Source organism: Pteronotus mesoamericanus, unplaced genomic scaffold (assembly GCF_021234165.1).
Source record: "Pteronotus mesoamericanus isolate MK-2021 breed Mesoamerican mustached bat unplaced genomic scaffold, CSHL_Meso_final contig_64, whole genome shotgun sequence".
Lineage (NCBI taxonomy): Eukaryota > Metazoa > Chordata > Mammalia > Chiroptera > Mormoopidae > Pteronotus > Pteronotus mesoamericanus.
The window spans coordinates 2,676,511-2,702,799 of record NW_026555224.1 but is presented as its reverse complement, the minus strand read 5'-3'; the positions used below and the strand labels follow the sequence as shown (position 1 = coordinate 2,702,799).

Sequence of the window (26,289 nt, the reverse complement as noted above, 5' to 3'; positions counted from 1 at the left end):
ACATCATGTTTATTCTATTACAGTTGTCTCAATTTATACCCCTTGGTGGGGGTATCCCTTGGTGGAGGGTATACCCCTTAGTGGGGGTCCACCCAACCCACCCCCACCCCCTGCTCCCACAGTCAATTCCCACTCTGTTGTCCATGTCAATGGGTCATTCATACATGTTCTTTGTCTAATCCCTTCTCCTTCTTTCCACCATTGTCTTCTTTCCCCATCCCCTCTGGTCACTTTCAGTCTGCTCCATGTTTCCTTGCCTGTGGTTTATTTTGTTCGTTAGTTTATTTTGTTGAATAGAGTTCACTTAGAGGTGAGACAAGCTCCAGTGAGTCTCTGCTATTTACAGTCAAAATTAACTTATGACTATCCTCTGCTATAGACTGGGCTCCTTGTAGGGTAGGAAACTTGTCTCTATATTCTGTGAATTGCTAAGCAGAATGCCCTGTACATAGTAGTCACTGAAGAAGCACTTACTGAATTGACTCAGCTGTCAGTACTCCTCCATAAACCACTTTCAGGGGGCACTGACCCTTCTTGAGATGAGGGTAACTCTGAGAGGACAAGTGGAAAAAAAGACAGAGGTCCTGTGCCAGCTGCTCTCCTAGCCGAGTCCAGTGGAGAGGTTGCGGGGAGGGTAGAAGCCTTAAAAAGAGAATCAAATGTTAGATTCATTCTGTCTAAACACCTCCCAGTCTCCTGCTACGTCAGTAGGATCAGAGAAGGTCATTAGCAAACACAGAGGCTCTATCACTATAAGGAGAGATAGTGCTTTGAATCTCCTGAGTGCTTGATTGTCCTGGTGAAAGAGCCCTCTAGTGGTGAAATAGCATTATACCTAGGCTTAGAAGCAGATTCTAAGCACACATGTACACACACCTACACATCAACTGAATGAAAGGATGAGGTCATCCCCTAGTAAGTGGGGAGGCATCATCGGGAACTAACTGACGGCATCCCTGCCTCCTCACTCCCACTCTAGTCAGGTGTTCTGACTTGTTGCAAATGCAGGTTCAGGACTTCCCACACTCTGTGATCAAAGGCTCAGTACAAAGCTCCATTCTTTTTACGTGTCCCTTTCTCTCCTTCAGAAAAATTGTGCACATGCTCTCCCATGACTGTTGTCTTCATCTGCCTGAGCTCCTGACCCTTCCTCCCAACCCAACACTGACCTACCTGGAGACCTAATTCCCTCTGCTGAACTTTCTGGACACCGCCTCTTGTATGTCTGGAATTAATGACAGAGCTAAAGAGGTGAAGACAGACATGCTCTTGTTTTACTGTGGGTCTGGTGAGTGGAGTGACTGGAGCACACTCTCCTTAAGCCCAAAGCAAAGCCCACTGACCTTTTGTCTACATGGTCCTGCTTTGAGAAAAGACCTTTCTCATCCCTGGTCAAGTGAGGAAAAAAACAGCTCCTGAAGTGGCTGCTTTTGGTCATTATTAATTAATTATTTCATGTTATTTGTTTCACCTCCATGTTACATGTGGCTTTTTTTTCCATTGAGAGGCAAGTTTTCTTTTTAGGAAAAGAAACCTCTAAAGAAGGCCCTGTGCATCTCCCCCTATCTCCTATCACTCATTTTGGTTATGTGGCAAATCTTCAGTACAATTTCTTCTTCAAAAATCAGTGTTTGTGAACCACAACACATGCGTATGCAATTAAATGCACAAACCCACTGTATACCTGTACTCAGGCATGTACATCCACACATGCAAACAGCTATGCATTTATGGCAAACACTTTTACATGACCCGTAACACTGCATGAAGTTACAGACTTGTATTTACATGTCTGCTTTACAACAAACTCAAAACCTATAATTAAATTGAATACAGCACAAGTAAACATTCAAACATAACTGTTCCATGACTATATATTTGAACCTATGCATGTATATGCATGTATGTTTAACATCAAGAACCAAGTCTTCAAGTAACCCTGGTATAAAATAAAAAGTGGCAAAATCACCAATAAGTTGTGTGCTGCATTTAGAACTCTTCAGTACATTACTGCTACTCAGTCATCTGTATGGAATCTCTCAAGACAGCTAGAGATGGCACCAGGAGAATATATGTGTCTGTGATTACCCCCCATTATATTTTTGTCCAGTTAAATAACATTCAAACATGGCAGTTGGTTATGGACACATCTCTGGGACTGCAGAAATAACCCAAGCAGCCTCAATTCCAAACACTGGCCTCTGGGTATCCATCCTATCAGGCCACAGGGAAAAAAATAATAAAGGCATTCTGTGGACTCTTTTTAGTTAACTCAGTGAGTGCTCAAGTACATGCCAGAAGACATAGTAATAAAAAGATGGTTAAATGCTAATCTTTTGTAACATTTACTATTTCTAAGGGAGAGTCTCACTAACTTTCCAGTATGCAGTGGAATTTACACTTTGGACTAACAAGAAAACCAGACTTAATTTTACCTGCCTTCTGTTCTAACTTAGAAAGCATGTTAACAAATGAACATCCCAGGGACCTTTGGAAGGAGTCTGACATTCTCCGTGACTTTCCCTTCTTGAATCCATCACACACACTCCCAGTGTAGGAATGGTAAAATATATGAGGTATATTCATAGATCAATATTTCACACCCCTTCCCCCAAGTTCCTGATATATGTACAACAGAGTCTATATACAATTAGCTCCTTCTGTTTTTTAGGAGTACAAGATCATATGTATATGCCCAGTTCCAGGTCTGGTCTGAGCACATTGTTTCTGGTGTAAACCAGAGCTCCAGAGAAGTGAAGGTAGACATATTGGCTTGTTTTGTCGGGAACCAAAGTGAGACAAACTATACACAGATGTGTCTGCGACAACACGTTCTGCCCTCCCAAGTGAGCCATAGAACCGTCATCCAGAGTCGCAGGCCCCTTTAAGAAGACTCGGGTCTTTCCCAATGGGCTCCAGCGGCGCCCGCAGTAAAAGGCAAACTTGCCTGGCTCATCGGTGGTGGGGGTTGGGGAAGTGGGGGGACGCCGAGTTGGGTGAAAGCTGTGAGAGCGCCACAGTGCGCGGCGGAGTTCTCTCCCCTTCCCCTTCCTTAACCCTTGCGGGAGCGGAGAAACACGGTCGTAGTGCAGAGCAAGGAGCCGGGGCTCAGACTGCCCTGGGCTCCCAAACTTTGAGCGGAGTGTGGGCTTGACTAGCCAGAGCCGACGGGGAAAGGGCGTAGGGGAGGAGAACCCTTGTGCAGCCGAGGTCTTTAGCTCAGGCGCTAAAAAGGCTGGGGCGCAGCAGCGGGAGTGACAGGGTGGTAGCAGTCAGCTCAGCTGCACGGACCTGAATTAAGCCTTGGCATCTGGAAGGCGGAGGATGGGCAACGGGAAGGGAGCTGTCCGTTCAGCACCACGGACCCTGTTCCCCTCCACTGAAACCACCGGCCCCAGCCCAGGACTGTCTATTCTCTAGTTTGAGCGGGGGTGTTGGGAGCAGGGGGAGAGCTTTCCTAGGAGGCTGGGAAGCAGTGAACACTCTTCTCCGCGACCCGCCTCCCAGCAGTGCTATTTTTTGCCATCCGCCCTCACCCCCAGCACACACATTCGCGCACCCACAGGCACGCGCGCACACACACACACACACACACACACGCACGCACGCGCGCGCGCGCCCATACACGCACGCGCGCGCGCGCACACACACATACACACATACACACAGAGACCTCTCTAGATTTCTTTGCCTTGAGTCTCCCGGGGCTGTGAGAAGCCAGGCGCATCTCAAACCGAGCTGACAGCTCTAGGCTCCGGAGCCATGCTGTGCACGGATTCTCATCTTTACCAAGCTCTTGAGGAATGAAAGGAACCCAGGGACCCTCAGAAGGCAGCAGTGATGTGGACCAACCCCCTGGAGCCTGCACCCTTCCGAGGGCCATAGGCAGACCAGGGAACTGGAGAGAGCTCCAGACAGGAAATTCCAGTTTTCCCAAAGTCCCTGTGGATGCTGACAAAAGGAGATCCGAATTTTTGGAAGAGCCTATCTTAGGTTATCCAGCTGCAGAGTGATTTTTTCCTCTGGCATTGAACTTCCCCTTCAACCCCCAGCCATTCAGAATACCATGAAGAATTATGAGGATGTGTGACAGAGGTATCCAGATGCTGATCACCACCGTGGGAGCCTTCGCAGCGTTTAGTTTAATGACCATTGCAGTGGGCACGGACTACTGGTTATATTCCAGAGGCGTGTGCAGGACTAAATCTACAAGTGATAATGAAACCAGCAGGAAGAATGAAGAAGTAATGACCCACTCGGGGCTGTGGAGGACCTGCTGCCTAGAAGGTATTTACAAATTCCTCTCAATGGCCCTTAATAACCCAGTTTCTGATATTCTGATATTCCATAGCGGGGTAGGGGGAGGTAGAGGCAGTGAATGGGGGGGGGCAATGGTTCAGATTATTGCCGAGGAGGTGCAGATGTCCAGACCGGTCCAAGTAGAACTAATGCTGTGTTGTATGGGATGAAGTGGTTGGATCTTATTGTTTTTGGTATAAGCTTCATGACATGAGGTTTTATAGCACTCTCTGTAGCTTCTGCAATTGAGAAAAGTCCTTAAATACAAAATCCCTAGACACATTGTGAACTGCTTTGATCTCTGGCTTGAGATGGGGTCTTTGGTTTTACTTAAATTGTATTTCAGTGGGAGAGGGGATGGAAGGGGGGGGAGAGAGAGAGAGAGAGAGAAAGAGAGAGAGAGAGAGACAGAGAGAGAGACTCCCTGACCTCATCTGATACACTCTTAGCTATCCTTATTTACCAATATAGTCTTATCAGTTTCTTCTGAGTTTGGTTTAACTAGATATTTTCATGAACTTCCATTGCCAACCAGTTCCACACTAACATATGTGAACTCCTGCACACACACACATATACACACATTTTAAGAAAATTTCCTTATAAATACACATTTTATTATTTTGGGATCAAAACAAAACTGAAGTCTTGGTATTTGGCATCTACATGTCTTCTTTCATATATCATCCCCAAACCCCCAAAATGTATTTCCATTATATTTGCATAAGGGTGATTCTCCAAGAATGACAGCTATTGTTTCTAATTTAAAAAATTGAGAATTAGCTTTCAATTATTTTGAAGAGGACAAATCAATTTTAGAATGTCAAGTTCTTGGGTTTAAACTTGCTTTCACTACACCGGGAGTCACTCTCAGCATCACTAGACAATGGCTGGATGTCTGTGGTAGAAAACAGAAAGAAAAGACAATCAAAGCTTTTGGAGCCTACGTGCCTGAGGAGAGGCCCTGGATTAAATGGTTAGAAGGAAGCTTTCTTGGGCTTCTAAGGAATCTGTGAAGCTTGTCTCAATGATGGGGAAGGAAAGCTGGATTTTCTATATGCTCTTCTTCCCTGCTCATCATTGGTTCTCCATGCCTGCATTCTCACTGGCTAGCACTCATCAGGGCTTCTTGAGAACTTGCATTTATGTCAATTGCTTAGGAAATCATGCTATGACATCACTTGCTAGTGTAATATTGCTTCATTCCCTGGCCTTCTGCCCATGTTCTGACACTCTGAACAACTGCTGTCCTGACTGCAAGACTTACTACAACTGAGTATGTTTCCAATGCAAATTTGCAAGTGGTGGGAAGTCCAAGTGGGAAAGATTATTTTAAATGCAAAAAGGATCACTGTATGTAAAGTCAGAACACCTCGGTGAGGGCTGCAAACTATCTGCACAATCTTGGCTAAGACATTTGCCCTCTTCAACACCCAGTTTACTAATCTGGGAAATGATTAATTCAGAATAGGTGGTCTTAAATTAGCACTATCCAAACCTCATATTTTATCCAGTGTCCTGATGGAAATTAAAGAACAATTGTTTCCTAAACACTGGCAAAAAGCTAACATTTGTGTTCATTTGTGGTTGGGTATGGTGAAGTCATTTACCTTAGGGAAATCCCATAGTTTGCTTTCTTTATTGACAATAAGGAACTGAATTATCTTTTGTAAAGGTGTAATTTTGTGGATGTTTTGATGCTTACATGGTTCTAGGGATGGCATAAAGAAGTCTGAGACTCCTACCAATGTCTACACATGTAGATAATATTTCAGTTATTTCTGATTGTTTTGCCTCTTGCAACTAAACTTTAAAATGCACAATTAAACACCAGTTCTAGCTTCCCTCTTTAGGATCTATGATTCCTGAACCTTTGCCATTTCTCAACTGAAGTTTTCTCTTTTCTCCAACATCATGTCCTATACCCACAGTTTGCACAGGAATTGGAGACCCACCCAGGCATTCTGTGAAAAATGAGAATTTGAATCAAACAAGAATTGGTTGAATTTAAGATATGTTCTTGGTCAGATGAATTCTTCTGAGAAAATTTGTTTCAGTCTCCATGCAATTTGGCCCAGCTACTTTTTGTTTACATTTTTGAAGAATAAATACAGTAAGATGCATAAACTTTAATGAATCACAGTAAAATTTTTTGCTATATGTACACCCCTATAACCAACATCGAGTTGGGCCTGGCTGAAACTGAAGCTAAGATCTTTCTTGGAGTGGAGTGGGTGGAGATTGAAGAGGGTATAGGAGGGATAAATGGTGATAGAAAGAGACTTAACTTAGGGTAGTGAACACACAATACAGTGTACAGATCATGGGCTGTGGAATTGTGCATCTGAAACCTGTTTAATTTTGTTAACAAGTGTCACCCCAATAAATTCAATAAAAAAAGAATAAATAAATTCCACAACTGCTAAAAAAAAACTTCTTCATGTACTGTCTACATCAAGTGTTCAAGGAATTTGCAGGGGCCTCTGATTTCTGCATGGGCAGACACATGCAGTAGACAGACCCATGCTTTGACGGAATGAAGGTGCACAGCCATCTCCTGCTTGGTATCTTCCAGAACCTCAACATCTTCATTTTTTTCTGGTCCTTTAAGTGTCAAAGGATAACTACAGAGTGGCAGTAGCAGTTTTGTAGCTCATTTTTTTTATATCAAATTAGAAGAGTCTGTTCATCTACATTTTTTAAAGAACTATGAGAGAATGTGGCCATGTTATTCAAAAGAAGAGAATGCTCAGCAGGAACATGACAACTCTTTGCAAATATCTGAAAAGCTGTCTGAAAGAGATTTGAAATGCTCTGTGTGGTCTCAAAGGCATGGAAGTGGGAGCTAGAGGTAAACAGGTTTTATCTCAATATAAAAATGTATTCAGTGTAGAATAGGAAGCTTTAAGAGGTGATGAGTTCCTCACCACCAAATATATTCAAGTATAAGAAAGACATTCAAGTACATTAAATGCTCCCAAACTTGGCTAGTTATCAGAATCAAATAAGGAACTTTAAAAATAGATTATCAGGTCCTGCAACTAGATTCTCTATTTCCATAGGTCTGCAGTGGATTACTAGAGTCTGAATTTTCTAAAAGTCCTACAAGTTATTACAATGTTAAAGCCAATATGTACTGAATATTTACAATGGACCTAGGGATGACTAAATGTGTTAGGAAGAATCACATTTCTGAAGCAAGAGAAGGGATGTTTCCAGGTTTCATTTCTATAATTTATCATAATGTCATTTATATTAGCATTTACTAGGAGCTAGAACTGTTTTAAGAATTTTTAAAAATTAATTTTCCCCTTCAAAGGTGCTCAGTGGTATGGATATTATTACCCTTATTTTACAGATGAGGAAACTGAAGCTGAATAAGTTATATAAGTTTCCCAAGGTCACATACTTGAACTCAGCAGTAACTTACTTCACCTAAGCCATGCTGCTTCTCAGAGCACTTGCTAGAGAACATTAACTCCTGCTCTGGTAGATATAGGTTGCTACATTAGCTTGTGAGAATGCTGAGACACATGGGTCTTTCCATTCAGATGCTCCACCTCGCAGAACACTCAGCATGCCTGTGCAGCATCTGCAGGGGCACAGAAGCCACCAGACAGGCACAAACTCAGAGGCAGCAAGGACATTCTTTGAATGCAAAAACAATCGACCTATGTAGAGACACCCACACTGAGAAACGGGAATGAATGCCTGACTCATTATCTGGAAGGCATGCGAAGCATTCACAGAGTAGTTTCCCAACCTGCTGCAGGTTTTCAATAGCAGAGTATGAATTTGAATGAGAACGTGTTTGACATGTGATGCTCTCATTAGGAAAATCTCTTTCTTGAAGTCCTAGATGCAATCAAAATGATGTATTTAGACAGTGAAAAGACCATTGCACTGGCCTGGGAGCAAGGAACCCTGGCAGATAATCACATATATATCACTAACATTTATGTGAATTGTGCATGTTATTTTCCTCATTTGGACCTTGGTTTACCCAAATCTAAAATGAGAGCCTCAGCCCTGACCAGTGTGGCTCAGTTCATTGTGCATTGTCCTGCAAAACAAAAGGTTCAATTCCAGTCAGGGCATGTAACTGGGTTGCAGGTTTGGTCCCCAGTTGGGGCGCGGATGAGAGACAACTCATTGATGTTTCTCTCTCACATCAATATTTCTTTCCCTCTCTTTCTCTCTCCTTCCTCTTCTCTCTCAAATAAATAAATAAGTAAATAAATAAATCTTTAAAATGAGGGAGTTTCAGGTAAGATTAGAGAGTACCAAGCCCAAATTGTCATGTGGACTAGGCAGGTAATGTAAAGTGTGAAAAAAGCATTTCACAGTTGTCTTAACTCAGTTCTATGGTGGGGGCGGGGGGCAGGGAGGAGTAACAGTGCATTTAGGAAGATGTAACTGAAACTTTGTCTCAATGTGGGGGCAATAGAGAGAGTTGGGAGTGGTGGCAAATCGGAGAGCACAGCCCATTGTAAGGGACAATTACTACTTAAGTTGATTTTTATGCAGGGGAAATATGTACCAATTTGGCCCAATATTTCAAATTTTAAAATGCCAGAAATAAAATGTCTTGATTTTTTAAATACAGGCAACTAATTCAACTTTTTAAAAAGATGTTGTCAGCCAAATCAAACCTGCTTCGTAGCTGAATTTGATGCAGGGGCTGCCAGTTTTGAACCCTGGAAGTTATTTAAAAGGCCCTTTTAACTCAAATTTCTTATATTTTCACACTTGACTACTGAATTCCTCTTCATTATCAATAATCACTTTTTAAATTCATTTTTAAAATACTTACTAGGAAAGCTCATTTAGGATTTTAGGACATGGAAATAAAATTATGGAAAAGAATTTCACTAAATGCTATTTCTGCTACAGATGGTCTTGGGTGACATCAAACATCAGACTGAAAAACTAAAAAAAAAAAATAATAATAACCAATCATTAGAAATTTTCCCATATTTCCAAATCCCCAGATGGTCAACTTTTTCAACCAGATGGGGTTCCAGCTTTATTGATGTGTTCAGAAGCCTTCAGGGAAGTGGCAAAGGTATGGGTGAGGATGGGGTGAGACAGGCACGTAACACTGGTTGTTTCCTGTGTGCCAAGCCCAGTGCCAGGTGCTTTCACACACATGAACTCATACTTTGCCTATCTCCCAGTAAAATAGAAACTTGATAAGGACAGAGATTCTTGTCTGTTGATGGCACTGCTATATCTCTGGAGCTTACAAACAGTACCAAGTGGTCATTCCTGTGCCTCCTGTCCTAGGTCTAATGCTGTGCCTTCCTTTAGACATGGGTGTGGAATATATCAGGACCCTCTTACCCTCTTTCTTACTCCTGACCTTCTCCCTGTTCCTTTCACTGCACTGTTCCTCCTTATCCCTAAAGCCCAAGAAAGAAGTGGGCTGGAGTCTTCAGGTAGGATGGGGAAGAATGACCATGACTATGTTTGGGGGGCATGTCAGAGTTGGGGCTGGCAGGTTTAGTAAGGGTGTGAGCCTGACTAACATTCAGCCAGAACACATCTGTGTAATCACACAAGTTATTAAAATGTTGAAATATTTCCCTGCCTGTTGGTAAGCAGCTCCTGGCCCAAGTTTCCCCACCCCAACCTCCACCATCAATACAGCCACCCTAGCCATTCCTAGAATCTCCCAGACATCTGTTAAATCCACCAAATAAAGGGTTAAAACCTGACCCAGCAAGGCCATCATGATCCTGCTCCAGCCCTATGTAAACATATATTCTGGTTGGCAGGTCTTTGGTCTTACCAGTGTTTATTTCATATCTTATTCCTAGATGTGTCATCATTGGTGGAAAAGCCCTACTCCTTTTCTTTCTACCTCAAATCCAGCCCCTTTATCTTCTGATTCTAGGACTTGACACATCTCAGGAAGTAGATACCTTGAAAATACTGCTGTTTGGTTCATATTTGAAATTTTATCTTCTGCATTAGAATAAAGGCAAGTGATTTGCATTCTGTGGTTGGGTGGCCAGTGTGGGTTACCAGCATCAGGAAAAAAATAAAACAAGGAATTGGGCAAAAAGATGACTGTGTCCTTTTAATGATCTCATAGAGTGGTGTCTAATGGGTTTATCTGAAGGGTCCTCTGATTCTCTCAAGGAATGGAACTTTGTCTGACTTAGCTTTCATTATGAATTCAAGCCCAGCTGCATAGTTATATGCTTACTTGTAGAAAGCCTCAGAAGATGTATGTAAAATTTTTGTTCAGTAGAGATAATTTCTCTTCATTAGGGGAGATAAACAGAAATGTTGTGGATATATTGCCACCTTCTAGGACATTAATCAGTTTTATATATAACTTAAAAATCTTATTTCGAATACTTCCACTGAAAACAATATAATATCCTCCTTTGAACCAGCTTTGTCATTCAGCTGGTTCCCTCAATGATGCATTGAATAAAACTTGACACAAATTCCCTGTGTATTTTAAGAGAATTGTGTTTCTAACAATTTGAATATTATACTCTGACATGAGGAAGTACCCCCAATGAACCAATGTTTCTGAAGTTAAAGAGAAGCCTATAAAACTCCAATGCTGTTTTTCTTTTTCCCCATTCCCACAACCCTGCCAGAGCCCACTTTTTCAATGTAGGAGTAAATGAGCCTTTAATAATTTATGAGAGACAACAGAGAATATCAGATAACAGGGGTTTTGAGGTCAGGTAGACATGCATTCTTACCTTGGAAGTTGGTTAACCTCTGAGCATAAATTTCTTCATCCGTAAGATTAGAAAACAAACATACCAAGCGCTTTCCAATGTTTCTGTCTCAGCTCTTCTTGTGGTTCCTTCATTCCTTCATATCTCTAAGCAATACGTTGACCTACTAGTAGTCCTTGATTCATCCATTTTAGACAATATTTATTTGTTAAGACAAATGATGTTAGTTTTCTCATACCACTATCTTTCCTCCCAATACTTTTAGTTCCTCAATGGCTTCAAGAAGAATTGTTCATGAAAATTGAGGGTGTCTGGAAAAAAAGAGATGGTCATGTTGTTCCTGGATTGGGTACTTCTTAGCACAACTGTTCATCTGCTCTTGTGTCTACTTCAGCAAGAAAGTTGAGTTAAACACCAGGGCTGAGAGAGGAACTAGGAATGGAGAAGCCTGTTAGGAATGGGGAGGTCCTACAAGTTCAGTGGATTCAACAGTGGATAGCTGAGTTTGAGCCATTTGTCAGTAACCCACCCAACAGAGCAGACTGTTAGGCAAGAAGACCCCAGCTAAGGTTGCATAACATTTAAGAACATGTTACCCTGCCCAGGGTGGCTTGGCTTAGGGGTCAAGCAGAGGCTAAGAGTCATCACATGCACCACTCCTCAAACCATGCACCACTCCCAAAACCATGCACCTTGGTCCAGAACTGAGTCTATCTAAAGGGAGGAGTGCCTTTTAAAAATGTTCACAAGTTACCACAGGCCCAGCAGTATGAGGCCATGAATTATCAGTGGTGAGAGCTAATGTGGGGTGGAAAAGACTGGACCAGCCTCAAATAGCCCACATCAGAGAAGGAAGGCCCCCAGGGCCCTCCAATAGCCAATACATGTGTCTCCAAGACATTCAACAAGTAGCACCCTGCCATCAGTGTTAGCTGGAGAAAGAGTAACAAAGAACAATAGAGGTTTACACCTTCACCTAGCCAAGTGATGCTTTGGCCTTTTTAAAAATTTCTGCTCCCTGCTCACAACATACAGAAGGTGCTAGGATCTAAAAGAGGTTGGATCAGGGATACAACTTTCCAATGAGATATATAATTGGAAGTTTTAACAACCAAAAGTGAGTGGAAATTTGCCAAAAATCATTAAAGAAATAAAGGATTGGATACAACACAGTTGAAAAATAGAAGTTACACACTTATACTCCTAATGCTAACATATTGCTTAGGATGGAGGTGACATCTGAAACGATACTTAGAATTATCTAAACATAGGTGGTAATTGAATACACGAGAGTACAGAAAGAAGTGCTAGGGAAAGCTCAGTACATATAAGGAGGGAAAGTGACAGAACCCAAAAGAGTATTGACACTTGTGGGGCAAGGAGCAGAGAAAATGGTTAAAGTTGAGAAAAAACAGAAATGAAGAAGGAGCAGAATTCAGGATTTAGCTAGCACTTTGAAGGTCTCCCAAGGCTTGCTCCCAAGTGATGCTGATAAACAGCAAAGTCTAGACTAGAAGCTCTCCAGTCTAAGAGAGTTCCCAGCAAATCTGGAGGTTCACCTCAGGGCTGCTTCCTGAGTTTCACAAGGAATCCACTCCAGGGTAGGTGTGCCCTTCCTCCTGGGATCAATAAGTCAGGTCTACTTCCAAAGAAGCTAAAGGAGAGGATGGGCCATGAGAATCCCAGAAAGATGTGACAAGGAAGTAGTAAAAATAATTAATATATAACACTTAATGCGTACCTTCTTTGTGCCAAGCTATGATTATTGGGACAGATGGAGTATTCATCTCTAGGCTAAACCTTGAGTATTTATTTATGTACTTAACATATGCCAGGCACTGTTCTAAGTAAGCATTTGACAAATAGTATTCAATCCTTCTGACTTTTCAGGAGGTAGATACTTCTATTTCCCCATTTTGCAAACAGAGAGACCCAGAGAGGCACATGGTTATCAAGAGACTGGGCTGGGACTCTAACCCTACTTTATACAACTGGATAAACAGTTGCAACTGTATCTTCTAATAACCCTGTGTGATACTTGTAGGCTTGTTTCACATAAGGAGACTGAAGCTGAAAAGTAAAGTAGCTCACACATCACCTGCAAGGTGGTGGCAGGGCTAGGACTTGAACCAGAAGCTTCACAGTAACCACCACATTCACTCAATTCAGGGCCCCAGGCCTGGCGGGGTAAGTCTTCTCCAGCCTGCCCACTACTCTATCAAAGTTTTGTTTCAGTCACTGGCTCTGAACCTCTCAATATCTAGAAATATTGCAAAAAATAATAAACCAAACTATTGTCAATTTTTATTCCAAACCCAGAAAGCAAGATCAAGGAAAAGAAATGGTAAAACGAACATGTTTAGATGTTGCAGCACTAGGTTGCAAAAACAAACAAACAAACAAACAAACAACCCAAAAAGCGATGACACCTCTGGAGATCAAATATAAATTTTTTTAAAGGGCCACACCAATCATTAGAATTGAGAACAGTTTCTTTCCCAAAGAGTCTGATTGGGACAGGTGAGCAAACTATCAGCAGATTCTGACAACTTCCACACTGAAGATGGAGAGTTTGCAAACTCAGGGATACTGTTAAGTTTGCGACTGTCCCACTTTCTGAGGACTAAACTTGGGCACATCATTTATTTGGTTCTTTGAGTTTTAGACCCTGTGTCAGGCAAGAGATCTCACCTATAAACGGAACCTAACCAACAAAACAAAGATGAAAGGAAAATAAGACCAGCAACACTAAAAGGAAAAGAAACCAACAGAGACAAGAGGGAAGGAGGGAGGGGTGCGGGGAAAAGGAAGGGAAGGGGGAAGTCAAGGAACATATAGCAAGGACTCATGGACAAAACCAAAGGGGAAGGATTGAGGGAGGGAGGGGGAGAGGGGGCAGGGGAAAGTGGTGGGGGGAAGGCAGAGACAAATGGATTTGGAAAAATAAATTAATTAATAAAAAAAAAGATTTCTAGCTGGGTAACTCTGTGACTTAGGGGTCTGAAGCCCAATCCTACACAATGCTCAGAGGGCCAAAGCCATCTCTGAAGACAACCAAACACCCACCAGATCTGCAGTAGACCAATGTATCACCAGGCCTGGTTCTCAGTGACCTTGGGCCTGAGTAGTTCAGAATTGATCAGCCGAGGTGAGCTTGGGGCAGGCAAGACCTAACATCATTTATCCACCTTTTAATCTGCATGTTGTAGAAAAACATTATCAAATACATTATTATCATCAAAATTCTCTTTACCATATTTCCCTAAACAACCAGCCAAGAACCAGAGCCTGGCTTATACTAGATGTTCAATGGATATACATTGAATTTGTTGCTTGAGGTAAGTCAAATCACCCTGAGCTTCTCCTAGGAAACCATATTAATCTCTAGCAATTGCTCTTCTTCTCTTAAGTGCTTCCAAACCATCTTTTAACTAATATCTTATAATCCCTGCCACAACTATTAGTAACTCAGGTGCCTGTAGTTTGAGGCAGTCTGTCTAGACAATATTATTTCTCCATCCCTTATATTCCATCTTTTCCTCGAAGATTATCTAGACTTGTTCTACAGTCTCATTTAAAAATTCCCTCAATACTCTGGTGCAAACTTGGTGGGTGGGTAAGGAAGTACATGTTGTGTGGACATATTGTACACACATCCAGCAGACACTGTTTCTATTCTTTGGGCATAAGATTCTATATATATTTAGTTACCTGCATGCTTAGGAAATGGAATTACGACCATTCTGTATTCTGCAACATATGTGATTCAGCATCACGTATAGCTGCCTTGAAATGCAATAATACCTACCTGTAAAATTAAAGTGATTTAAAAAATCATGGGTGTCTTCCATCTTCTCATCTATTATAAAATTCTACTGTCACCTGTGGAAATTGGTTTTGGCATAGAGCAGTTAATAAAGATATGTATTTACAGCAAATCATTTTTATTTTTCATCAATTACAGGACAGCTGAACCAATTAACTGTTTATCGGCTTAAAATGCCTTAAAATATGTACTAGCAAATAAGTCCTCGTTTTTCAAAATATTAATTTTCACTGAAGATGAATCTGGCTCACAATCAAAAGTGTCTAACTGTACAGAGAAAAATAAAAAGACCAAATCAAGAGGCAATGGTGTGAGTCAGTCCAAATTCTGCCGCACAACATAGCAATCGTGCCTTTCTGCTCTTTCACTCTAGTGAGTGATGGCTTAGCTTTCGAGCTGCAGGGAGATGGCAGGGGTTGGGTTCCAAGTGATATTAAAGTCTTAACCCAGGAAAATTCAGTCTGGGCCACCCCCCAAAACAATTATCCAGTTGGAGCCCCTGGGGCTCGGCTGCAGTTATATCCCAGTGGCTGAGGAAATGAAGAGTCCTAGCCTAGCACACCGGACTTTCTCCAAACTGTTCTAAAGCAGGGGAATGGGCTGGGTGGGAAGAAGGATGAAATGGTAAATAGTGTGATCAAGGCAGGGTTCCTTGAGAAGGTGACATTTAATCTAAAATATGAAGGAGATGGGGAACCAAGCCAGGTGGCTCTCAGGGGAAAAGCACTCCAGGCAGAAGGAACAGTGAATGCAAAGGCCCAGAGGTGGAGATGTTCCTAGGCTGTTCAGGAGCAAGGAAGCCAGTGTGGTTGAAGAGGAGGAATGAGGAGGGGAGGCATAGAAGATCAGCCAAGGGTACTGGAGGCTAGGTAGTTCAGGATCTTGAAGGAAGTTGTAAGGACTTTGAGCCCAGAAATAACATGTTCTTGAGTTTGCCATGCCTGAGTCTTCTCCTTAACTGCATTATTTGCTGCTTGACAGAAAGGGCACTTTGTCTTGTGATCTCCCTTGTTCCCTGCAGCAAGACCATCGGCTCTAGTCTTTAGAGCTTTTGCCTCACCTCAGCCTTGCATTTTTCTAAGACTGGACACAATGAAATAGCATCTCTTCAGTACTGTTGTTCTTTCTCCCCTGAACACAAACTCATATCATTTTCAGTATTATATTTCTCATTGTGGGGAAATAGGGTAAAAAAAATGACAGTAATATGGAGGTTTCTAATGCTTACTGATTCTTAGAGTCATTGTCCTATCAGGCACCCCTTCTTAACTCACAGATTCTCACTTTCTCCACTCCAGCTAGTATCTTCTCTCATTCAGGTCCCCCTTCCCAGCTTGGAGATTCTTAGGAGACATGACACAAATGGTTTGCTTTTGGGGACTACCTCCAGCCTGTGTCACCTGCCCTATAAGTCCTTATTGAGCATCCACTATGTGCTGGACACTGAGTTAGGTGCTGAGGATTCACCAGAGAATAAAGTAGGCAAGTTCCTGTCTTTGATAAATTCATAAAAGTGTAGGGAAGAGGCTGAGAATTGCACCTGGATAAACAGTGCAGGGTGCTCCTGCAGCTTGGAGTACGGTTCTGGATTCGTCAGAGGAGGGGTCTTGTCACAGAAATGTTCTTTAGGGCTGTGTGTCCCCAAGTTGCCTGGCCTAAAAATAGGTGCTCAAAATCCACTTGCCAAATACACTAAAATCTTGTGTAGGGTCCACAGAGGAGAACTGACTTCTCCTAAATGCTGGGGGCTAGAGTGGAAATGCATTCATTCTCCTGGTTTCTAATCCCTTAGCAGAGGAGGAAGAGAACAGGATGATAACTATCTCTAGAAGTCCACGGAGACAAATTGAATCACTACAAATTTCTCTCTTTTAAAAAGATCCTGGATATTTAATTTTTGTCATGTTGTTTTGGGTAGCATTTTTTTCTACTGTATTTCTTAATTAAAATACATTTAATATAAAAGTAATACAAAAACATATTTTCAATATACATTTTTAAAACAAAAGTAAACAAGGCAAAGTTTCCCCACTACCTTCACTACAGTCTCATTCCCTCACCCCTAAATGACTGCTACTTTCAGTTTAGTAAATATCCAATGAATGTCATTTCCCTATTTTTCTGTTCTAGTAAGTCAAAGAGATTAGAAAGATCATATTTTTCTCTTTAAGTTCAAACTCTTCAAACTGTACTCAAAAGCTTTAAAAAATTATCTTACAATTTATTAAGATATTTAGTTATGCACACAATTTAAAACATCAAATCACATAGAAGAGGTTTTAATGATAAACATTCACCTCAGGGATACTCATGCCTTCTCACCCCAAGTCCTACTCCTCATAGTAAACTTTTTTTGAAACCGTTTCTGACTCAGTTCTTCTCATGGTTCCATCCAAATCTCTACATAATATGTTCACCCTCTATTTCTTCATTTATAATCTATTGACTTTCTGCCATAATAGGTGAGGATTTAGCTAACTCACTCCTCCCTCTGTATTGATTACCTTTCTAATGTCTAAAAAAAAGCATAAATCTTCCTTTTTTTGCCATCCTCCTTGGGTAGAACGTCTTAGCTTCCCACCTTAGAGAATGAGGTTGTCCACATTCTCCCTTCTATCTTCCTATGTCTGTGAGTTGCATTTTTAGTTTTTCATTGTCAAAATTCATTGTATTTGGGTTCTACTCTAGAGCTATGCTAATGTCTTCCATGTTGGGGCTATAGATTAGTTCCAAAGTCTGAAAACCACTGATCATTGTTTGATTATGCACATGTTTATTGCAAAACTAAGCTGTTATCTGGGATTACATTTTCCTCTTTGCTGATTCAATGTCACAATCTCTGAGTCACTCAAAGAAAAATGTCCAAATGAAGCCTCCTTTCTAACACCTAACTGGTTGTTCAAAATCCTGCCATGACTTTTGGGTACACTTTTCAATTTTTCTGGAGTTTCTGATGAACTCAAACTGTTTTTTTTAACAGGACATATTAAAACAAAACCGGGCATTTTAAATAGCTCTGTGGTGGGGGAAAGGACCTTCTGGAAAAATTCCCTCTCTCTTTTTTCCTGTTTCTTTGGTACAGTGTAATAGTTAAGAACTCAGCCTTTAGAGTCAGATTGCTTGGTTTCAAATCCCAAATCAATCACATACAGTTGTATGACTTTGGATATGATACTTAATCTCTCTGTGTCTCAGTTTCCTCATCTATATTAATGAGTTAAAATTTGTACAGCATTTAGAATTGCACCTGGCACATATAAGTACTAATTTGGTGTTGGTTGTTACCATCTTCCTGTGATAAACAGATTGGATAGACTCTGCCCATCTGCATATTCTGTCATCAGCAGGGAATCATCCAGGCCATTGTTCCATTGCTCTGTTAGTTCCCAAGAATCTTCACAAGTCTTTGTTTCCCAGAGTGATATAGCTGATGGAGGCCCTGCCAGGAAACCAGGTTCATAGTCTTTGGTGGTGATACAGTCTTTGGTGGAAACCAGACTCATGGTCTTCGGTGTCTTGGGTTTCTTTTCATACTGGTTGATGAGGTGATGAAAACCTTGCAGGAGTGTCCAATGTGTGGCACACATGCGGCCCAGGATGGCTATGAATGCAGCCCAAGACAAAATCGTAAATTTGCTTAAAACCTTTTTTTTGTTCATCAGTTTTCATCAGTATTTTTGTACTTATTGTGTGGCCCAAGACAACTCTTTTCCCAGTGTGGCCCAGAGATGCCAAAAGGATGGATACCCTTACTTAGGGAATCTGAATGAACCACACTGGGAAACACTTGCACTTAATAAATAACAAGTGAATGTATACTGAGTGCTTACATGCATTAGCCCACTGGGGTGAATATTCTTTTCAAGAGCCCAATGGGTTGAATATTATACCCATTTTACTGATGAGCAAATGGAACTGAGAGAAGTAACTATCCCAAATTTTCAAAGCTAATGAGGGGTAGAGATAGGATGAAAGCCCAGGTCTTTTAAATCTAGAAGCTGATGTCCTTAATGCTAATGTTATAGCCCAGGATTCTCAAAGTGTGTTGTTAACCCCCAGGGCAGGTAAGAGGAACACCTGTCCTCATTACGTGTCAGGAGGCCTGCAACATCAAAACTATTTCATAGTAATAATAAGATGTATTTGCCCTTTTTTACTGTGTTGACATTTGCACTAATGAGACAAAAACAACTGTGAGTGACACTGCCAGAGCCTGAGCATGAACAAAAGTAGTGGCACCAAAGTGTTCATCACCACCACTTACTCATAGCCAAGAAAATGCTAGTTTCATTTGGAAAAGTCCTTGGTGAACCAGTAAAGTATTAATTTTATTATATTTTAGTAAATCTCAAACATTGTATATGACAAAGTGGTAAGTACATATGAAGCACATGGGCTTTATGCCAAAGTACACAGTTGGTCTCCAGGAAAGGCACTTGTGTGACTGAGTTGTGTGCTGAACTAGCTGCTTTTTCCCCATGGTACACCATATTTACTTAAACAAACAGTTGATAGGCAAATTATAGTTCTTCAGCATTGGGGATCTGGCAAACATTTTCTTAAAAATGAGCTAAGAGAGCCTGCCACTTCAAGAAAAGCAACTGGTAGTATTTGTTGCCAAAGATATAATTCAAAGTCTCAAGTAAAAATTACAAATTTGCCTTTATCTGCTCCTGTGAGCACGTGCGATTTTATTAAATATTGAGTAATGAAGTGTGCTAAATTTGAGAGACCTGTACAACTAATTCAGTGAACCAGTATTTTCCAAGTGACCAATGCATGATACTACAAAATTATCCGTGGGTAAAGAGTCATTTGAAGCAGATGAGAGCAATTGATTGTAATGCACCAGAGCATGAAAAGTAATTAAATTGGTTTCAGATTCCACATTGCAACTAGTCTTTAAGACACTACTGCTTGTTGAATTTTGGTGTAGTATCGAAAAAGACTAGCTGCCGTTGTCTTCAGAGGCTATTCAAACACTTTTCTGTGCTACCCACATATTTTTCTGAGGTATACTTTATTCAGATGCTTCAACCAAAACAACACTTATCAGTAGATCAAATGCAGAAGCAGATATGGGAATCTATCCACCTTCTACGAAGCCAGATACTAAAAAGTTTAGCAAAAATGTAAAAACAAATGCCACTCTTCTCACTTTTTTGGTTTTAGTAGTCATTTTTATATAAATATGTTATTTATGTTAATATGCCATCAGGTCTATCATTATTTTCAAATAAATATAAAATAAATATTTTTTAAACTTTTTAGTTATATTTTCTGATTTAGTTATATTTTTAGTTATATTTTCTTTACATACATGTAAAGGCATTCTGAGACCAAAAACTGAGAATTGGTGCTTCACCTGTATTCTAATTCTGTTGACAAACCTTATGTGTAAGAAGAGGAATCTGAAGGAGGCACTTTTATACTTTGTCAGAAGGTTTCCTTCTAGTTCTTTTTCCCTCCATTAAGAGTTGAAATGCTGTTGCTTGGCGGATCCTGGTCAGTCAGTTGTAAGTTCTGTTTAGTTGCAGCTGAGTTAAACTATTGTTCCCCCATCACTGGGATGCAAGAGTTAATGGGAGGCACTGACAGATGTATCTTTGATTAAAATGCAACCCTGCTGATATAAAGTTTGACAGGGCCTGGAGGACTGATTCATTATGCCTTGTGCCTTTGTTCACAAACACCAACAAAGCTTTACCACGACTCCATAAAAAGGTGTCTGTGGCAAGATTCCTTACATGTGAGACAAAGCAGAGTATAGGAAAACTGAGCTATAATTTTGGTGGGTAGAGGTTTAAATTTATAAATCGTCTATCTTCTACTTGTATTAAAACAGACTGTGTATGCAGATGGAGAGTTTGGGGAATGAAAGAGACTATTGGAGAGTCACTGAATGAACACTTCTGGCCAATCCCAGTGCCAGGCACTGGGAAGCAGAGAAATGGGAAATAGAGGAGAGGTTTCCGGATGTTATCAAGAATCTCTGTTCCTGCCTGCTTATTGCTTTGTTAGCTCTACATCCATTTCTCTTCTTCTGGTAACAGTACAGTAGTCAACCATTATCTGGGGTTTTGCTTTACATGGTTTCAGTTACCTGTCATCAACCACAGACTGAAAATATTAAATGGAAAATCCCAGAAATAAACAATTTATAAGTTTTTAAGTGTGCCTTTCTGAGCAGTATGATGAAAAGAAATCTCAAGAAACTCGTTCCATCCTAGGTGGAACTGACTCCAGCCTGGCTCTCTCGATAAGCATGTAACCCAGGAATGACCTTAAAGATTACCATAACTCACCAAAGGTTCATGCTAAGGTGTTTTTGCACACCCACCCTGGGGTACATATTGGCAATGTTTGATAATTATAAAAATTAAACAAATTTAAAAGCATTACAAAGTCTCAGCAATTAAACCAACATGACATCAGCACAAAAATAATTAAGTAGATCAATGAAATATAATGAGCATTCTAGAGACATATGTATATAACAATATAATATGGTTAATATTATATGTATGATATGTAATAACAATATAACAAATGATTAAGTTGGTATTTCAAATCAATGGGCAAAATAAGGCTTATTCAACATATAAGGTGCATGGACAACTATTACTTGAAATAAAACAAATATAGAGCCCTATTTCACACATTATACAAGAAATATTCAGGTGAGTTAAAAATCAATATGTAGACTCTAAGGAGTTTTAGAAGAAAATAGAACTAATATTTTTCATGACCTGAAGTAAAATATTCAAACCCAGAAGCTATAAATAAATATTAACAATATGACTATATTAAACATTTAACTATATAGTAATATACATATAAAAAAGTTAAAGGACAGGGATATAAAAGAAAAGTATTTACAACACATCTAAAACATGATTAATAGGTTTTTTGTTTTTGTTTTCTTTTGGAAAAAGTTCTACAAACCATTAATCAATAAATGGATAAGACTACCAAAAAGTCATTTAAAGTTTCTTTTAAATAATAGAAATAGGCAATAAATATACTAAAACAAGTTTAGTTTCAAGAAATAGTAAAGGAACAATTAAAATAACATTGTCACAATCAGATTAATGAGTATTAAAAATATTGGTAATATCAAGTACTGGCAACTCTGAAAGGAACTGGGTATTCATAGAAACTTTTTCTTCATCTTAAAGCAGTCCCTTTAGCATAAACAGCAGTGCTGGTTTGGTGGAGGTGTATACTTTCAGCCTTCTTTTATCTGGGAAACTCCTTATTTTGCCTTCCATTTTATTTATTTTTTTTTAATTAATTTATTTACTTTTTAAATACATTTGTCTCTGCCTTCCCCCCACCTCTTTCCCTTGCCCCCTCCCTCCCTCCCTCAACTCTTCCCCTTTGGTTTTGTCCATGAGTCCTTGCTATATGTTCCTTGACTTTCCCCTTCCCTTCCCTTTCCCTGCCCCCCCCTTCCCTCTTGTCTCTGTTGATTTCTTTTCCTTTCAGTGTTGCTGGTCATATTTTCCTTGCTTCTTTGCATTGTTGGTTAGGTTCCGCTTATAGGTGAGATCATATGGTATTTGTCTTTCGCCCCCTGGCTTATTTCGCTTAGCATGATGCTCTCCAGTTCCATCCATGCTGTCGCAAAGTTTAGTACTTCTTTTTTTTAATTGAGAGCCTTGCTGGGTAGAGCAGTCTTGGCTGCAGGCCTTGCTTTCCATGACTTGGAATATTTCTTGCCATTCCCTTCTGGCTTTCAGTGTTTCTGTTGAGAAGTCAGATGCTAGCCATATTGGGGCTCCCTTATATGTTACTACCTGTTTCTCCCTTGCTTGCTTTAGGATTCTCTGTTTGTCTTTGATATTTGTCATTTTAACAATGATGTGTCTTGGAGTGGGCCTCACTGGGTTCCTTTTGAATGAGACCATCTGTCCTTCCTAGACTTGTGTGACTTTTTCTCTCCTCCAATTAGGGAAGTTTTCCATTATTACTTTTTCAAACAGGTTCTCTATCCCTTCCTCCTCCTCTTCTCCTTCTGGTATTCCTATTATATGGATATTATTACGTTTCAGGTTTTCCTGCATTTCCCTAAATGCCTCTTCATTCTTTTTGAGTCTTTTTTCATTTTCTTGCTCTTTCTGGGAGCTTTTCACTACCTTGTCTTCCAGCTCACTGATTCGGTCCTCAGCTTCATCTAGCCTACTTTTGATTACTTCTACTGTGTTCTTCAAATCAGAAATTGTATTCCTCATTTCCTCTTGTCTCTCATTGATAGTTTCTATGTCCTTTTTCATGCTGATATAGTTTGCAGTAAGTTCCTCATAGTTTCCCTGTATTTTTTGGTAATTCTCTCTGAGCTCACTGAGCTCATTGAGCTTCCTTAGAACCATTGTTTGGAACTCAATATCTGATAGTTTATTTGCCTCTATTTCATTTACTTCTCTTTGTGGGGGTTCCTCCTTTCCCTTTGAGTTGGGGGGTATTTCTTTGTCTTCCCATTATTTGTGAGACTCTTTTCTTTTGCTTCTGCTTCTTAAGTTGATCTGTCTTGATTTCCTGACTTTGTGGTGTGAACTTCTATGGTTGGAGACTGCTGGTTTTTTTTTTACTTTCTGGATCTGTCTCTGATAATGTCAGAACGTTGACCCTGTCTGACCTTAGGCAGTCTGGTCAAGACTTCCAGTAATCTACTGTTTGTGGCTGTCTTCGTCAGCTGTTAATCTATTCACTCTGCACTCAGCAGGCTGCCTTAGATAGGGCAGGGTGGAGTCCCTCCTGGGGGGGGGGGGTTATTGGGACCTTTCATGCAGCTGCCGTATAGGGGAGGAGTCTGCACTGGGATCCTGCTGGCTACTCTCTCCATTCTCTCCCCAAAGCCTCTGTCCCCAGTCTCTCCTCAAGTGTCACCAGACCTCTCTACACCTCCTTTAGCCAGGGATCTACTGTCTGTGGCTGCCACTCTGCACTTAGCAGGCAGCTTAGACAGCACAGGGCGGGGTGGAATCCCCTGACATTTTATTTTTTATTATTTCTTTTTTTAAATTGAATTTATTGGGGTGATATTGCTTTATAAAATTATATAGGTTTCAGGTGTACAATTCTGTAATTTATCATCTGTATATTGAATTGTGTGTTTACCACCTTAAATCAAGTCTCCTTCCATCACCATTTATCCACCTTTAACCTCTTCTATCTCCCCCCATTCCTCCTTTTCCCTCTGATAATCACTACACTGGTGTCTGTGTTCATGACTTCTTCTTCTTCTTTTTTATTTTTTAGCTTAATCCCTTCACTTTTTTCACCCACCTTCCCAACCCACCACCTCTGACAGCTGCCAGTCTGTTCTCTGTCTCTATGACTCTGTTTCTACTTTGTTTGTTAGTTTATTTTGTTCATTAGATACCACTTATAAGTGAAATCATATGATACCTGTATTTTTCTGATTGGCTTACCTCACTTAGTATAATACGCTCCAAGTCTATCCATGCTGTGGCAAAGATTATGACTTCCTTCTTTTTTAATGTTATGTAGTATTCCATTGTGTAAATGTACCATAGTCTTTTGATCCACTCATTTACTGATGGGCACTTAGGTTGCTTCCAGCACTTGGCTATTGTAAATTGTGCTACTATGAACATTGGGGTGCATAGGTTCTTTTGAATGGGTGATTTGGGATTCTTAGGGTATAATCCCAGCAGTGGAATGGCTGGGTCAAAAGGCAGTTCCATTTTTAGCTTTTTGAGGAAATTTCAAACTGTTTTCTACAGTGTCCGCACCAGTCTGCATTCCCACCAACAGTGTACTAGGGTTCTCTTTTCTCCACTACCTCGCCAGTACTTGTTGTTTGTTGCTCTGTTTATGATGGCCATTCTGACCAGTGTGAAGTAGTATCTCATTGTGGTTTTAAATTGCATTTCTCTGATAGCTAGTGATGCTGAGCATCCTTTCATATGTCTCTGGGCCCTGTGTATGTCCTCCTTGGAGAAGTGTCTGTTCAGGTCCTTTGCCCATTTTTTAATTGGATCGTTTGTCTTCATGGAGTAGAGTTGTGTGAGTTCTTTTTATACTTTGGAGATCAAACTCTTGTCTGAGGTATCATTAGCAAACAGATTTTCCCATACAGTTGGTTCCCTTTTCATTTTGCTGATGTTTTCTTTAGCCTTACAGAAGCTTCTTATTTAGATGAAGTCCCATTTGTTTTCCTTTATGTCCCTTGCTCTAGGGGACATATCTGTGAAAATACTGCTGCATGGGATATCTGAGAGTTTCCTGCCTATGTTCTTCTCTGGGACTTTTATGGTATCTCAACTTATATTTAAGTCCTTTATCCATCTTGAGTTTATTTATGTGCCATGTAAATTGGTGGCCGAATTACAATATTTTGTATGTAGCTGTCCAGCTCTCCCAACACCATTTGCCAAAGAGGTTATTTTTACTCTATTTTATGCTTCTGCAGCTTTGTCAAATGTTAATTGACCATAGAGACATGGGTTTATTTCTGGGCTCTCTCTTCTGTTCCGTTGATCTGTGTGTCTGTTCTTATGCCAGTATCAGACTGTTTTGATTACAGTGGCCTTGTAATATAGTTTGATATCAGGTATTGTGATCCCCCCTACTTTGTTTTTCTTTCTCAAAATTGCTGCTGCTATTCAGGGTTGTTTATGTTTCCATATAAATATTTAAAATGTTTGTTCTGTGTCTGTGAAATATGTCATTTGTGTTTTAATAGGGATTGTGTTGAATCTATAAATTGCTTTGGATATTGACATTTTGATAATGTTAATTCTTCCAATCCATGAACACGGTAAATGCTTCCATTTGTTTGTGTCTTCCTTAATTTCTTTCTTCAGTGTTGTATTTTCTTGTGTGTACAGGTCTTTTACCTCCTTGGTGAAGTTTATTCCTAGGTACTTTATTTTTCTTGGCGCTATAGCAAATGGGAATTTTTTCCTGATTTCTGATTCTGATATTTCATTTTTGGTGTACAAAAATGCCTTCAATTTATGAATGTTGACTTTTTATCCTGCTGTTTTGCCAAATTCACTTACTAGATTGAGTAGTTTTTTTGGTGAAGTCTATGGGGTTTTCTATGTACACTATCATGTCATCTGCAAACAATAATAGTTTTACTTCCTCCTTTCCAATTTACATGCTTTTTATTTCTTTTTCTTGTTTGAGCACTCTGGCTAGGACTTCCAATACTATGTTGAATAGAAATGGTAAAAGTGGACAACCTTCTCTTGTTCCTGATCTTAGTGGAAAAGCTTTTGGTTTTTGCCCATTGAGTATGATGTTGGCTGTAGGTTTTTCATAGATGGCCTTTATTATTTTGAGGTATACCCCTTTTATTCCTACTTTGCTGAGTGTTTTTTATCATATATGGGCCCTGTAACCTTTCAAATGTTTTTTCTGCATCTATTGATATGATCATGTGATTTTTGTCTTTCCTTTTGTTTATGTGATGTATTACATTTATTG

The 26,289-nt window shown here is 40.2% G+C and overlaps 1 protein-coding gene across 1 annotated transcript in view; it reads left to right on the top strand.

Annotated features, from left to right (window-relative positions):
- Positions 1-4,076: 4,076 nt before the first annotated feature.
- The window catches only part of CACNG3 (calcium voltage-gated channel auxiliary subunit gamma 3), a 95,862-nt gene continuing 73,649 nt past the window's right edge, over positions 4,077-26,289 (top strand). Inside the window, exon 1 of the mRNA XM_054580946.1 lies at positions 4,077-4,287. Coding sequence (XP_054436921.1) covers positions 4,077-4,287 — 211 coding nt within the window. The remainder of the gene's footprint in view (positions 4,288-26,289) is intronic.